Source organism: Ceratina calcarata, unplaced genomic scaffold, assembly GCF_001652005.2.
Source record: "Ceratina calcarata isolate Rehan_Ccalc_2016 unplaced genomic scaffold, ASM165200v1 scaffold250.2, whole genome shotgun sequence".
NCBI classification, from domain to species: Eukaryota; Metazoa; Arthropoda; class Insecta; order Hymenoptera; family Apidae; genus Ceratina; species Ceratina calcarata.
This window is the reverse complement of record NW_017147019.1, coordinates 1,418,978-1,434,319: the sequence shown is the minus strand read 5'-3', so window position 1 is coordinate 1,434,319 and position 15,342 is coordinate 1,418,978. Positions and strand designations below refer to the sequence as shown.

Here is a 15,342-nt window from a genome sequence, read left to right as displayed (position 1 = left end):
TATTAGCAATCTTCTTCCGACGTCTGATTTCTTTTTAAAAAATGCGTTTCTAAAGTACATACAACTTTTGGGATTGACTGTATAGCCAATACATCCTTAAATGATATTGAATTTGTTTTACTCATACGACAAATGTTTTGAAGTACGCAGTCTGGTTGTGACGATCAGGTAAGCTATTCGAAACTAAAAACTGATGAAGCTGAAATCACGATACGGAACGGGACCGAATGAAGAGGAAAAGTGGCTCATTTTTTCGGACACCTTGTTCGCGGCTGGACTCTCTCGGCATTAACTAGACGAAACAGCATCGTTACACTTGATAGGAACGTGTAACAATGCCTTCTCCGTTATGCGGATTCCCAGCGTGCCTAATACCAGCGACGGGCATACACAGTGAAAGCATTCGCCTTCGAACTTCGAACGTTTATCTGCTGGGTAGGAACCGGCGCGGCGCCGTTTCCACGTTCAGATTCCGAATATTAATTACCTACGTTCCAGCTGCTTTTACCGTAGTTTCATTGCGTCTACGGTGAGAAAAACCGGAAAGACCGGGATCGAGCCACGTTAAATCTTTCGTCTGAGTACGTCGATCAGTCGTGTTCGGCTTATCGAATCGGTTTCCCCGGTTGTCCGGTACAACTTTAGAAAATGATCGTTAGTTACGGCCCGGCTTCGAAATCTGGTTAATCGTGTAAATTAGATACCGCCTCTGAACATTGAACGAAGAGAAACTAGGTTCTTTTTAATTTGATTAAATTAATTACACTCGACGCCTTTACTTAAACCGCGCCTATTAAAATCTAAATCTTTTTATACAGAACTAATCAACGCGCATACATATTTCATAGAAGAATAATAACAAACAGAGGTTGAAAACAGCGATGAATCGCTGTTTCACAAGCGCACGAGAGCCGTATTAGTCTAGGCATCAGTAAGATTCACCGTTCTTACCGATTGCCTCGGATAAATCATGCGTTCTAAAGTCAATGTGCTCCCAGCACGTGGGAAGGCGCGTGAAGAATCGTACGCGACCCAAGGGCACTGAGAAGGGACTTAATTCACATATTACTCCACCCGTAGAGCAATCAAATATCCTTCATAAACAGTTTAACCCATTTGCATCATTAGCATATATACACTCACAATTTGTCTCATCCAAGTAGTTTATAATGGCTCAGTACTCGTTTGTATTTATTATATCGATTGTATTAAAAATTATTAAATGTAACATCGTATCAATTACTACATCAGGTATTATAAAAAGATTTATTGGAAATGTAGTATCGTTATTATTATTATTATTAGTTTTATGACCGGCAGTGTCTGATGTAAATGGGTCAATCACCGTTCTTGGGAAATCGTCTTATTTTATCGTTCAAGCATCTGATACTTAAAGATCTTACAAGATTTTCTTTTAAATAATGCCTCGTCAAAGGGTAAACGACTTGTTGGACAATCGACGACATTTACGATCGAAATATCCCGCTAAACCCGCATGGAGCTTTTATTCAACACCTGGTTGAAATCGGCTGCGTGTGCCCGTATGGATGCTAGACGCTCACAGCCGAGCGTCGAAATCAAATAAATTTCTCTTGGAGCAAATTCAGAATTTCACATTCCTGGCACATAACTATGCAAAAATTCGAGCCATTTTCATAGTTTCTCTATTTGCCCGAAGAGAGAACGTATCTATTATGTTGTATATTTTATAAGGAGAAACAGGATTCAGTTTGTCTCGATGCAATGTAAAAAATAAAACAAGAATCTCGAAGGGAATTAAAATTGTCGGGTAGAGTAAACTTTGTATAATTCCTTTGCGGCGCGTTTCAAAAATTAATCGTAGGTAATCTAATAGGATGACAACAGAGTTCAGTCAAGGAATACAAATAAAGTTAGGAACTTGAATGACTACGAAGTCCATTCATAGCTATAGAAATACGTGAACGACACCTTCCATAAACCTAAACGTAAATACAAAAAACTATGCATTATTCATGTTTGGTAGCAAACAGAAATTGAAGCAGTTCAAATCCCGTGTCAGGAACTTTTTGGAATGGAGCGAAGGGCCCCATCTCGTTTCAACCATGATCCGCCTTAGAATTCTTCGACGATTTATTTCACTGATACTTGCGTTTTGGCGCCATGCTCGTTTCGCGACGCTCCTTTCTGCAAAAGCGTGTGTCAATGAATAATATTTATTGGCCCATTGTGTCCGCGGGATCGCACCTTCGGGCGCTGAGGTCCGATAAGTAGAAGGCACGCGAAAGGAATTCTCGACATGTCTGGCGAGCGAATTAGGCTCATTGGAATTTCACTTTGGATACACGCTGGCTTTCGTGCCGCCAAGTATGGTCCCCATGACCCGGTAGCCGGATACGATACGGCGACGTGCAACTATCGCCCGTCTCCGTCATTAACTTATTAAACCGTAAGCCTGCCGAGGCTTTACGACATCGTTTCTCGATAATTCGTTAAGAAGTCTTGTACATTACGAAATCTGCACCCTCAAGAAATGAACCAACGTTGAAGACCGGTCACTTTTTATTTGTTGCAGATAAAGGGAAAAGCATTGTTCGGTCGCGATGCCCTATTACAACAGTGGACACAGCCCGTCCACTTACAACAAAGGTATATATTGACTTAACGTTAATCACGCGACTTACAATTAATAAAGGTGAATTAGTTCTTGCAAGTGGAGCAGCTTGCAAGGATTGACGAATCCTCGTTACCTGCTTTGCTTTTCCAATTTCTTACCCGTCAATGTCGAGGTTTATCGCGATATCAGCCGAGTCATTTGATTAATTACTGAAACTGCTAACGACCAAATTAACAATGATGCGTCAGATGGTGGGTCCAGCGGTCCGTCGAGCACATCGGGCGGCCGCGTGAGCAGCTCCGAGCCGACGTACATGATGGAGCATTTGGCCACGTTCACGGTCACGAAGGAAACCGGTATTGTTTATCCAGCAGACGGTATGCGGCGACTTTTGCAGTTGGAGAAGAGTAACGGCATATGGAGCCAAAAGATGCAGCTCCGTTTAGAACGGAACTGGGTATTAATCATGGACAACGAGACGGGGGTAAGGAGACCTCTTCAAAGACACAAAGATGCTTTCTTGGCTTTTTAGCAGGCAGCGATTAAGGGAGGTCCGGGGCCATAGCCTTTTTACACCTCGCTTTAATCGCGGCCTTCTTTTCAGCGAAGAGAATAAACGATACCGTAACTTCATTACTGTGATGATCGTTATAAATGAACGAAATACGAAGTGGGACACTTTTGAAATGAACATTATGTACGACTTGTGGCAATTTCACTTAATGCATCGTTGATAAATTCGTATGCAGGCCGTCATGGAGCGATTCCCAGCGTCGTTGATACAGGAACCGACCGCGTTCACGTCGAGGGACCCTATGGAGATGTATAACAACATTCTCGTCTTCACAGTGGCGGATGACAGCGGTTCGGGTCAACGGGCAGAAATGCATATATTCCAGTGTCAAAGCGTCTCGGCTCAGGACCTCGTCGAGGACCTCAAAATGCTGCAAATGGGTAAATTGGTCCCGGGCGGTTCACCCAGAGGCCCAAGGGGTCGTATACCACCGCCTCCCACTTTACCACCACCGGAACCACCCCTCAACGGGGTCAACGTCCGGGAGCAAGTGTCCGCCTTTAACGCTAACAATGGTACCCCTCCTTTCGTCTCTATTTTTTTGTTTGTTGCTGAATATTTCATGAAGCTCGTACAAAATGGAGTAATTCGATGCGTCCGTTTTCCTGTAACACAGCCGACGGCCAGAACGATATATCTCGCGAGGAGAACAACGACGAGGTGTCCTCGACGTCCTCTGAGAAATATGAACGTGACGTGACCATCCTGAACCATTGTTTCGACGACATCGAGAAATTTATCGCGCGTCTGCAGCACGCGGCGGCTGCCTCCAAAGAGCTGGAACGTCGAAGGCGCAACCGGAAGTCGAAGAAGAGGATGGGCGACGGGATGTTGACCATGAGGGCGAAGCCGCCGCCGGAGATAGAATTCATCGACATCTTCCAGAAGTTCAAGCTATCGTTCAACCTGTTGGCTAAACTGAAGGCCCACATTCACGATCCCAACGCTCCCGAACTCGTCCATTTCCTTTTCACTCCTCTGGCTCTGATCGTGGACGCGTCCCACGATACAAATTACGACCCGAACTTGCCAAGCAAAGTAGTATCACCGTTGCTGACCAGAGAAGCGGTCAACCTGTTGATCAATTGCGTAACCAGCAAGGAGACGGAGCTTTGGCATTCCCTGGGCGACACGTGGTTGATACCCCGTGATCAATGGAAGGGGCACGTACCCCCTTACCACCCTGTGTTCTTGGACGGCTGGTCCCCGATTCCGGAGGACAGAGATCACGATCACCTGGCTTCTCTGTTGAACGCCGACAAACAGAAAAGGGACGAACTGCCGGAGCAGCAAAACGATCCGTACTACAATCACCGAGAAGTAGACGAGTCCCATTACAGCAGCGACTACTTGGAGTATGAAAGCAGGGAGGAGCGTGCCGGTAACGAATACTTTGATAGGAATTACGGGCCCGGCTCTGAGCTGTACGGTAGGGAGGAGAGAGTGGTCGATCAAACGAGAGCGCATAGCGATATATCCGTGGATTCTATCGAGAGAACACCGAGAGCCACTGGTATGGAAAGAGCACAGGAAGCTTGGCTAGACGATTTGGTAGCTAGACACGTCAAAATCGTGCAAGTTACCTATCCGAGGACGGCGAATAACGACAAGGAATTGACCGTCGTCAGAGGCGAATACCTGGAGATTCTCGACGACAGCAGGAAATGGTGGAAGGCAAGGAATTCAAGAGGGCAGGTTGCGCACGTGCCGCACACCATCGTCACGCCTCACAATCCCACCAATTCAAACGACAACGACGTTTTCAACAATCCTCTATACACCAGCAGATACCCGCGGCAGGGGCACGGTTATAATTACGAGGTGAGAGTCGCTACAGCTTCTGCACCCTTAGAAAAGCAATTACGCTGGAATTGTTACAAAGACCTCGTTCGAGAGAAAGAGTAATTACTATTGCGAAACTATGCTCCCAGGCGTTGTCCGTAGAGAATTATTTTCTGTTCGTTCTTTGCGAATTTACTTTCATTGCAGGACAATAAAAATTTTTTTTGAAATGTGTAGGACTCAGAAATCGAGAGGACCAGCACTAGTCCAGGACCGGAAGCTACTCACCGAACGCACGCGGTTCCTTTACCAGCGCCGGTAGATTGGGTGAGGAAAGAGAGACTCGGTAAAAAAGGTGAATTCCGATACTTTTAAGCTATCTAGCGACAAGGGCAGAGTCGCATAGTTTTGTCCGTTGCTTGAGGGATCGGAGAGATGTCGAATCGATAGAATAACTTGTGAGTCGTGGTCGTCCATATCGGGGAGATTTAACAAAAGTAGACCACCCAAACAGTTGATGTTAAAATGGTTGAGGCTTTCACGTCTCGGGTGCTTGCAGTCGAGGCTATCGAAGGTTCTTCATTCCTCGATAGCCCCAACTGGATGATAAAGCATGCCACGTTAGAAATGATCAATAATTCACCGAATATATTGGCGCCACGGCATTTATGTTGTGTCTCAAACCGCGCATTTTGTCTTCGTCAGCATTTTATGGTTTCAATTTTTTTATGTCAACACCATGTTTCTTCTACTTGTATATACTATATAAATATATGAAGAGGTATGTGCAAATAATATCTAGGGCGAGTCGCCAACAATCGTTATCGCAATAGGGGCAAGGTATAACTGGACGAATCATTACACTTGTGATTCCAAGTTTTCCATGTTCTTCGGTCTTATCCAAAGTTTCTTTTTAACATAATTTATGGCAAATATTTCGATTTTCAAAGATATCGTGAAGAATTTTGAAAAGTAAAACGTAAATTGTATAGCAATTGAAGTTTACTGCGATGAATCAGACGATAAGACTGTGTCTTTATCAGAAACAACTTTTCTAATCAAAAATATAATTTCACAATCATCGAGATATTAGATCGAGTCATAATTAACTTCCTATTATGCAGCTGAGTAAAAATTGTTCATATCTTCCAATTATGAGTCACTGGGAAAAAGGAATTTGTCTGTTCACGGTATAAACGAAAGTTGTGTTAGTCTTCTGTCAACTGTTTTGTGTGATGCGCGTTACATTAAACTGTTTTTCTTAATACTGAAATGGAGAGTAAAAACGTGCATATTCGTCATGTAATGCTTTGGGAGTTTAAACAAGGCAATAGTGCTAAGGCCACAGCTGACAAAATATGCAGTTTATATGGTGAAGGATTAATAACTGATCGGGTAGTTAAAGATTGGTTTATGAAATTCCGTTCTGGAGATACGACCTTGAAAAACGAACCGAGGGCGAGACGTTCTTCCTACTTTGACGACAACTTTTTAAAGGGAATAGTCAAACAAAATTCACGTGAATCAACAAGAGGTATAGTAGAAAAATTGAACACATCACAATTTCACAATCAAATGTCAATCGCCACTTGGAGAAATTAGGGAAAGTGTTTGATAAAAAAAATGGAAGTTACTTATGACTCGAAAAGATTCGATGGCTAATAGAATAGAACTTACTTTATCGCTGTATCCAACGAACAAATCTTTTTGATATTGAACGGAACGAGATCTTTTTCTTTATATTAATTTATAGTATATGTACTATTAACTGGCATTTATATAGAAAATTTCGAGATGAACTGAAACTATTGTTACTTCAGAAATCCGTCAGAAATAAGTGCATCTTAATACCGTACCTTTTTATAGCGATCGTAGGGATGATACCATATTTTTTATATTTATCGACTAACCAAATCTTAGTATAAATATATTATATATACATATACTTAACAGAAAGGAGAATATGTATAGTTATATATTAAAAAATATTTTAATACAAAAGCGTTGAGTCAAGTGAACTGGTTAAGCTTCTAAATCATAAAAGATTGTAAGTAGTAGTTTCTCGTTTGAAATTAAATACCCAAGTCCACTTGAACTAAACAAATTTTTCTGTGCAACGTTTCTGCCGAGAGATCGTGGCGAAGTTTCTTAGCCTGTCCACTATTACTACATCGGCTTCATTGCGAGAAAAAGTTAGTCGCTGGTCGAATGAAAACTGTTGATTAAAAATTTCCTCTGAATGATCGATGAGAATGCTCTTCGCGGTTCACGCGTTTAATGGACTGTTACGACTTATTTTTTATTAACAGCTTTAATGCTTGTACGTGTCGTCGCATGCATTTGTACGCATTAGTGTGAATAAGCTTGTACAAATACGCGAAGGAAGGGAAGCGGGGCGAAGAGGAAGATTCCTGAGCCTGAGGTCTCTCGATTCTCCTTCTACGTATCGCCACATAAAACTTCCATATCGGACCCTAATTTAGATACGACGACAATCAACATTAATTACTGCAATTTGTTTGTCACTCTTCTAGCGTCGTTGTACTTAAGAGGAAAGCAAAATGAACTCTGCGTACTCAATTACATTGCTTCGTTATTGTGAAAAATTTTGCGGAAACAGCAGGGTTTAGATAATGCGCAATCACCGTAGGCGTTATCGATTTATTCTTATATCCAATTATTTATACACGGAAATCAATGACAGAGCCGTTCTCGACAAAAGCTACCGTGATTAGTCGATCTTAAGGAAATTAGACAGAAGAAATCATGTAGGTGAAACTTGTTCAACGATGCTTGCAAATTAGATCTCGAAATTACTATTTTACATCCATTTAATATTTAATATGTTCTAATTATGATCTAACGATTATGATTAACGATGCGAGCAAGTCTCTATGAACCGTGAATATTCTTCCACGAGGGACACTTTGTAATTGATAATAAAAATACGACACACTATTGTTAATCACTTCTCGATCGAACGAAATCTCTTTTTTTAATTCTTTTACTTGTTTTGTGTCCACGGGATGGGGATTACAATCCGTCCAGTATTTCGTTGCACTGTAATTTATGTACATCACTTGATTAATAAATATACTCGGTTACAGATTAAGCCTGTCTCTTTGTATAAGTATTCGGCCTATCTTGGTAGATTAATCGTAAATTAAACGTGTACTACTTAAAAAAAAGGCAAACTATGTTTGTTATCTATTCGTCAGTATTTTTACTGTCATCCCTTTGCGTTTGCTTAAAGTGTGCTTAATGTAATCGTCCAATTGGAAAGTGTTTAGTGATTATATTTTTCAAGAATGTTGGGGTAAGTCCGTTCAAGTGTTTTAATGTCTGTACAACCTACTATTTGAATACCATTAAATATTATCGCAGATAATGTCAATTGTATTTCAGACGATTCCACTGAAACAAAGTCCAGTAATGGCAACAAAACGGTGTTCGGAGTACAACTTAAAAGCATTAATAAGGAGTCTAAAGAGGTGGCGGAGGTGGTCGTTCATCCACCGCCTCCAAATGTAAACCTCGAAACGCCGACACAGTCGACTCCGCCAACATCATCGGTTTCGTCAGCACCATCGGCACTGCCAGCATCAACTGCAGTGCCAGCATCAACGGCACTGTCAGCATCAATAGTACGGCCAGTAACTTCGGTATCGTCAACATCAAGTGTACGGCCAGTACCTTCGGCATCGTCAGCATCAACGGTACGGCCAGCATCTTCAGCATCGTCAGTACCGTCAGCACCATCGGCACCATCGGCACCATCGGCGTCATCGGCATCGTCAGTACCATCAGCACCATCGGCGCCATCGGCATCGTCAGTACCATCGGCACCACCGGCACCACCTCCTCCACCCCAGTTACAAAGTCAAACTTCCCTTTCCTCAACTATTTCAAGTAGAACGAGCACGCTGAAGAGTAATCACTCAATAGCTGGTAATAGTCAGAGGCTTCCAATTTTATGTTTAACATTTTTCTTTCCACGTGGTATATCTTTCAGAGCAAACGGAAAAGCAAATGCAAGAAGAACTGAGACAGGTATTATCGATATTCCGCTCAAAGAAGAGTCACTACAATGACAGTATGAACCGTGATCCCGTCTTGGATCATTATTCTACTCCCAGAGAAGTACAGAACTGGTTGATTGCCAAGGGCTTCTCAGAGAAGTATGATACAATATTCTTCGATTTGGGAATTCGATAAACTGGATATTTGAGAACTAAATCTTTTCAGAGTTTGCAAACAGCTAAGAGACATGACCGGTTCGGACGTGTTCAATTTGACTAAACGACAGTTAGAGCAACACTGCGATGTTGGGGAAGGTAGTAAACTCTACAGTCAGATTTCATTAGCGCGAGTCGAAAGCGAGGTAAGTGATAAAATATCAGCAGATCTCAAATGTTTAATTTGATATTTTCATGTTAAATTTATAGAAAAACAGACAGCGACCATCCGAGTTGAAGCAAATATTAGCAAAAGCTCGGCACCGAGCGGAGGACTGATGAAACATTGACTATTTAATACTCCTAAAGCATTAAAAGCCTAACTTAAGAATTATACATATGTTTAGAACGTATGTATATGGTAAAATGTAATATTAAATTAGATTTATTACTGAGTGATACTAATGTTACCACTCTTGTAAAATACTGTGATGAACTTGTGAACTGTTAGTAATACAACGTGTGCTACTTTCCTCCGTGTTCACATACTTTTACAGACGAAACGTTTAAATAATGAGATTAATAACAGTACCGCTTGTCTCTTTCTCTACTATTTCATTTCCCATAAAATAACAGTTCTGTTACAAAAATTTAATCTCGGCACCATCAGTTTAATATTGATGTCAGGTTTTTATTTCAAGCGATCACATACATTATAACAGACATAAATAGGTACTCTAGCTGTATCACTTATTATATCGATAAACTATACATTTCTTTCGAATACTCGACTCGAGGTCACGTAACGTGAACACATTGATAATTATAGTTTTGTTCTGGTTTTTGTTTTATAAAGGTAAAAGTCGCAAAGCTCCAATATGTTTATGTAATCGAAATAACAAATTCTCATAGAAACTTTGTAATAGTGCACGAATACAATGTTCCACGCATCGAATACTGTAGTTGAAACTTTTTAAAAGGTAGAACGAATGTAATGCGTACACAATGATCATGAAAAAGCGCAATAAATGTTAATTGTTCTGACAACCATTAAAACTAATGAAGACAACGTGTTTTCATTCAACCATACAACATAACATCGGAAACGAAGTAATAAAATGAAATATGTTTCTCGGTTAAAATCAAGTTCTAAGCACTATTATGGAATCATACACACAACCAGATAGGTAATTATTATTCAAAGGCAACAATAATGAACGTCTTGGTAACGTAATTATTGTTTCCTTCAAATAATTATTACGATTCATCTATATATGCACCTATTTCACAAATCATCGAAAGGTTTAATGAAACGCCCTTTTCTATGCCCGTAAAACTCTTAAAAATTTTTCGCCAAATTTCAATATAAAATCTACTTACGTCGAGAAACTCCCGAACGTTGTTTTCTACATTTGATCTATAAGTCTTATCCGAAAAGTGTATCACGTCATTAATTATAGTTGACAGTTTCGTGACTATTGTATTACAATGGTAACCAACGCTTGTTTTGGTCATTTACGAGTAGTTCAAACAAGCTTTGTAAGTTCTCAGTGTACGGCCATCTTACACGATTAGTAATTACGTAATGAATATTTATTATGAGTGGATGATTATTATTGTTTAATATCGTTTATCCTTAACGTTATTATTATTAAAATCATTATTCTTAATTTTTACTTTCGTAAACAAGTACGGTTCACTATAGAAGCGCCTCAAGCTGTTCCTTCCAGAGATAGATTTTAAACGAAAACGAATCGGCAATCCCTTTAACACGTCGAACAGTTGGAATGTAGGATCATGACATCAAAGAATAAGGAAAAGTGAGTTAATTAAATTAAGTATTGCTAAATGACTCCATACGTTAATCTTCCGTATGAAGTTTTTAACAACAATCATAAGCGAACAAGTGTGCGTTCTTGTCAAATGCATTCTCATTAGCACAATTGTCTTCAGTACGGTGTTGTCAAACTCTTTAGTGTCTTCGCCTATTATTTGTCTATTTGCGAATTTGTGCGTAATTCACTTAATATTTAATTAGACTATTGTTCGCACCAGCAGTTTTTTACCTGTTTTGCACATGAACAAAGCAACAAGAAATTAATTTTCAAGTTTATGTCCTACGTTATTAAAACGAAAATCCTCGTGCGACTATAATTTTAGAATATGGTGCACGCCTCTATTATTCCAAGATCATTTTACAACTGTATTGTAAGTTCGTCAGTGTTTCACAGTGATAAAAATACAGGGTAATTGATCGAAAGATCTCCCAACTTTCTCAATCATATCAACTCGCAAACTTCGTTTCTCGTGTATAATAATTGAGCTATGTATATCAATCCATTCAAAATGTAACTCTGTATATAGTATATAACACGATTACATAATCCTTTGCGTCAAACAATCGTTAAACTAAAGATACTTTAATATTTACACCATTAGAATTAACGATAATAATTAACCGAAATATAATGCTAGATTGTGTCAGAAAATAGAACAATTATTATTACTGTTTCAATCGTCGACTGGCTTTCTAAAAATTAACGTCATGCTGTTCGATTCAGAGGCTGACGATAGAGCGGTATAAAATATAATGTTATGTCCATGAAATGGAGAAACCTTGGTCGAATGAGAGCGAAACGCGTTCAGCGTATAATATGTACGCCGGACATGTAATATTTTACGTCATCAAAGCAACAGATGAAACTGATGATGAGCTCTGTTCATCGGTGTTACATAAATTATCAAACGATATGGACTGAAGTCACGGTAACAACTGATCAACAATGATTAATACAAAGCTTCTAAGATGTTGTCCAAAGCATTATCGAATAGTGGGAACTGATCGCGATCATTGTATTTTTCTTTCTTTTTTCGGTTTATCTTATTGTGCATGCGTATGTCATTTATGCATGTGCATACGTACAACATACACATGCACATGTATATGTAATAAATAACTTGTTCGTAAGCTTGACCTTGGAATTACCAAATATAATATATCAAACATTTTTCTACAAATTTACAAAAAAAAAGTTCTTCAAGTCCCACAAAATGAAAATAATCTCACCCTCTAAGCTTGTACATTTCTGTAAAAATAAAAACATACAAAGCGTATACGTATCAAATTGTCGGACAATTCCACGGTTCATCTAATGTACACATAAAAACGAAGACTTATTACACAAAGAAAACATAATAAATGATAACATAAATATTTGATCGATTGGAAACGGCAATCGATGTTCTATTGCACGAAGGACAAAAGTTTCGCAGAATTAAACGTGCGAATCTCTGGACGTCGCGTGAATGATCCAAGGTCAAAGTATGAAGCGCACGATACACATAGGGCGGGCAATGAAGCAATGAACGAAGCGAAAAGTGTGGTGAAACATGAGAATACGAACGTACACTCTACTGACGGATAGTGTCCGAGCCCTCCTTTGACGGAACAGACCTTAATCGATGAGAACATATCAAATAAAAACAACTTAAAAACATGTCATTAACAAATCGAGTGATTTAGCGAACCTGAAAGCGGACTGATAGAAAACAATCACAATGTAGAAATGACGACAGAAACGCGGAAGTATTTTCATGTATGCACGAATAGAAGGATTGGTGAAGAGAAAAAGGATTTCATCAATTTTATCTTCCTTTAAAGATAAACCCCCTGTATGCAAAGCGGAGCATTCTTTTTGTATAAATTACCAGAAACCTCCCGCGCTGCGACCACCGGGTGGATTGTTCACGCGGATGCAAGCTCTTCTTCCTTCGTCGACGTCCTCTGTGAACAAACAATTCTAATGTCGCTTCTACCAACTCGTTGCATCTTAAAATCCTTCACCGTATCCGAATGAACTCTGTGGAATAGTTTAATCCCTTATCAATTACTTACCGCTAATAGAGAAAGTGGAATCTTGCAAATTTCTCTGACCCTCCAACCGCGGACCCTTCGACGATGGCGTAACCACGGCAGAATCCGGCAACGTCGCCATGCAATCAGGCATCGAAAGTTTCGGCTTCGGGCTCGAGTAAGTGCCATTTTGCTGAGGAATAGATTTCGCAGCCGCAGCCGCCGCTCTCGCTTCTTCTTTGGCCTTCGCAATGGCCGCGTCCTCTTCGGCGAATTTCTTCGCCTCGGCTTCGGACCTTGGCACACCGCGCGGTCTCTGAACAAACAATGACCTCGGATGTTGATTTGAGCCGATTTGCCGGTGGTTAGAAAGTATTGTTGGCTTTGTACTTTATCACGTTTGATGTTTACACATCACCGAAGGTGGAACGTACCTTCTCTCTGTCCTCGATCATATTATATACATAATCGTTGTTATTCGGAGTTTCGACGAACTTGCCGAAACCATGGACTGCTTTTACTTCGCATTCGTCCACGCATACACGTCCTTCTACAATAACATACTCTGGTACTCCGTGAACTTCCATACCCTGGAACAGATTAAGATCAAATTCCTAGCGAGATATCAAATATCGAGTAGTTAAAGTCAAGTTCATAACAACTATTGAAGATCATGTTGTACGACCCGACGTAAAAATTAGCACGTAGCCAGTATGTGATGCATGTAAGATTTATTATTTGATTTTTCTTTATTGTACACAAGTTGGTTTGATTAAACTTCCTGCGTCGCGTGGGCCGGCAAGATAGAAGGAAAATAAATTCGATATTGCAGCAACAAAGGCTTTATTAATATCGACGAGCCCTTACCTCGAAGATGTTAAAGTCAACGGCCTGGACATGTGTGTTAGCGGAAATCGTACGCTTCCTGTTGGGGTCCCAGACGACTATATCAGCGTCTGAGCCGACTGCTATCACTCCCTTTCGCGGGTATAAGTTGAAGATCCTCGCGGCATTGGAGCTGGTCACCGCAACGAACCTCGTCGGGTCCATAATACCTGCGTGCACCCCTTTATCCCAGACGATCGACATCCGGTCTTCGACGCCGTTCACGCCGTTGGGTATCTTGGAAAAATCGTTCTTACCGAGCGCCTTTTGCTCGGCGTTGAAAGTACAGTTATCGCTGCCAGTAACTTGAAGACCATCTCTGATAAAATAAAATAAGTTGCAAAAGGAATGAAAGACGGTACCGCGTGCTGGAATTAGTTTGCACTTTTCATGTAAATGTTATTCGCAAAGTCATGTTAATCTGCAAATTTATGATGTATTAAGAAATTAATTTTAAGAAACGAAGGCCACTTTGACATCTGATAAGCTACGATAATTTAATAACGTGTAGAATACAAAGATATAATAGATCCGTCGACTGAAATTTTATGCTGACCGTAGAATGATCTCTAAACTAGTTTTCTTCTGCCCATTTAATTAAGTTCAATACTAGCAGCTAGACAAACGCGGCTTCCCACGCGGTGCCTATTAGAATTACGTTCAGTTAGCCTTATATCGTGCGTGCCAATTTGTTGCTGTAATTTATCACCGTCATTTGAATATTGAACACACGCAATACAGTCTGAACATTATTTTATCCTCCATCTATTCATCGGCAGTTGTCCTGCGTTACGTTTTCGAATACAGCCAATTGATACGACGAATGGGTAAGTACTTGAACCACTCGAAAAAAGATAAACAGCGAAAGGCAGAGGATGGATCGCCGCTTTACTACTTCCCGCTTCATTAATCGCCTCTTAAAATTACACGATCCGTCGATTACTCTAGTGCGAACGCTTGAAACTTTAAGTAAAGAACCAAGACGGAAGGCGAAACATTGATCTTCCTAAATAGATGGGTCCAAGCGCGAGGGACAAAAATAAGTGTCACAGTAGAATGCTGAAGTTGGATTACTTACTGAGCAAGGTGTTCGATTAAGTAGGCAGGTGTAGTGGAATCAGGTCTCAACGGTGGGCTAGTGATATAACGTCTGGCTTTTTCGATATGTTTTCCGTACTGTTCGCTACCATCGATACCCACGGTACTCGCGAGAGTCTCCCCGAACACGACGACACCCTCCGACCTCTTCGCTGACAGAACGTCAGCGGCGGATTTGCTCGACAGTGCCGTTACGTACAGCGGGCAATTTACCTAAACGCGATTATCATCGTTTATCCTGACATCGGTTTCACCGGTTGAAATGTGGCCACGGCCGAAAGAAAATTGATTAAAAATAAGCCGACTGTTAAGGATGTATAGACTATACACTTAAACAACGCTAGCATGTTGAATTTGTTATTGTAGATTCCTATTACTA

At 40.5% G+C, this 15,342-nt stretch overlaps 3 protein-coding genes across 6 annotated transcripts in view; 2 read left to right on the top strand and 1 right to left on the bottom strand.

Annotated features, from left to right (window-relative positions):
* LOC108623062 (epidermal growth factor receptor kinase substrate 8-like) overlaps nt 1-8,058 on the top strand; it is a 14,185-nt gene extending 6,127 nt beyond the window's left edge. For both annotated transcript variants that reach the window (XM_026812022.1, XM_026812023.1), the window contains exons 2-6: nt 2,555-2,628; nt 2,845-3,080; nt 3,346-3,685; nt 3,787-4,991; nt 5,190-8,058. In XM_026812022.1, the coding sequence (XP_026667823.1) occupies nt 2,583-2,628; nt 2,845-3,080; nt 3,346-3,685; nt 3,787-4,991; nt 5,190-5,327 (1,965 nt within the window). In that variant the 5' untranslated portion in view covers nt 2,555-2,582 and the 3' untranslated portion in view covers nt 5,328-8,058. The remainder of the gene's footprint in view (nt 1-2,554; nt 2,629-2,844; nt 3,081-3,345; nt 3,686-3,786; nt 4,992-5,189) is intronic.
* Nucleotides 8,059-8,813: 755 nt separating this feature from the next.
* Nucleotides 8,814-9,659, top strand: LOC113464088 (epidermal growth factor receptor kinase substrate 8-like). The gene is made up of 3 exons (XM_026812032.1): nt 8,814-9,130; nt 9,198-9,333; nt 9,398-9,659. Exons 1-3 carry the CDS (start codon nt 8,982-8,984, stop codon nt 9,464-9,466), a joined length of 354 nt encoding a protein of 117 aa, XP_026667833.1. The 5' UTR covers nt 8,814-8,981; the 3' UTR covers nt 9,467-9,659.
* Nucleotides 9,660-9,797: 138 nt separating this feature from the next.
* Nucleotides 9,798-15,342, bottom strand: part of CRMP (Collapsin Response Mediator Protein) — a 15,443-nt gene continuing 9,898 nt past the window's right edge. For 2 of the 3 annotated variants that reach the window (XM_018021337.2, XM_026812025.1), the window contains 5 exons: nt 14,944-15,176; nt 13,848-14,184; nt 13,415-13,570; nt 13,023-13,296; nt 9,798-12,911 (listed from right to left, as the gene is read on the bottom strand). In XM_018021337.2, the coding sequence (XP_017876826.1) occupies nt 12,832-12,911; nt 13,023-13,296; nt 13,415-13,570; nt 13,848-14,184; nt 14,944-15,176 (1,080 nt within the window). In that variant the 3' untranslated portion in view covers nt 9,798-12,831. The remainder of the gene's footprint in view (nt 12,912-13,022; nt 13,297-13,414; nt 13,571-13,847; nt 14,185-14,943; nt 15,177-15,342) is intronic. The other variant, XM_018021338.2, reaches the window with a different exon arrangement.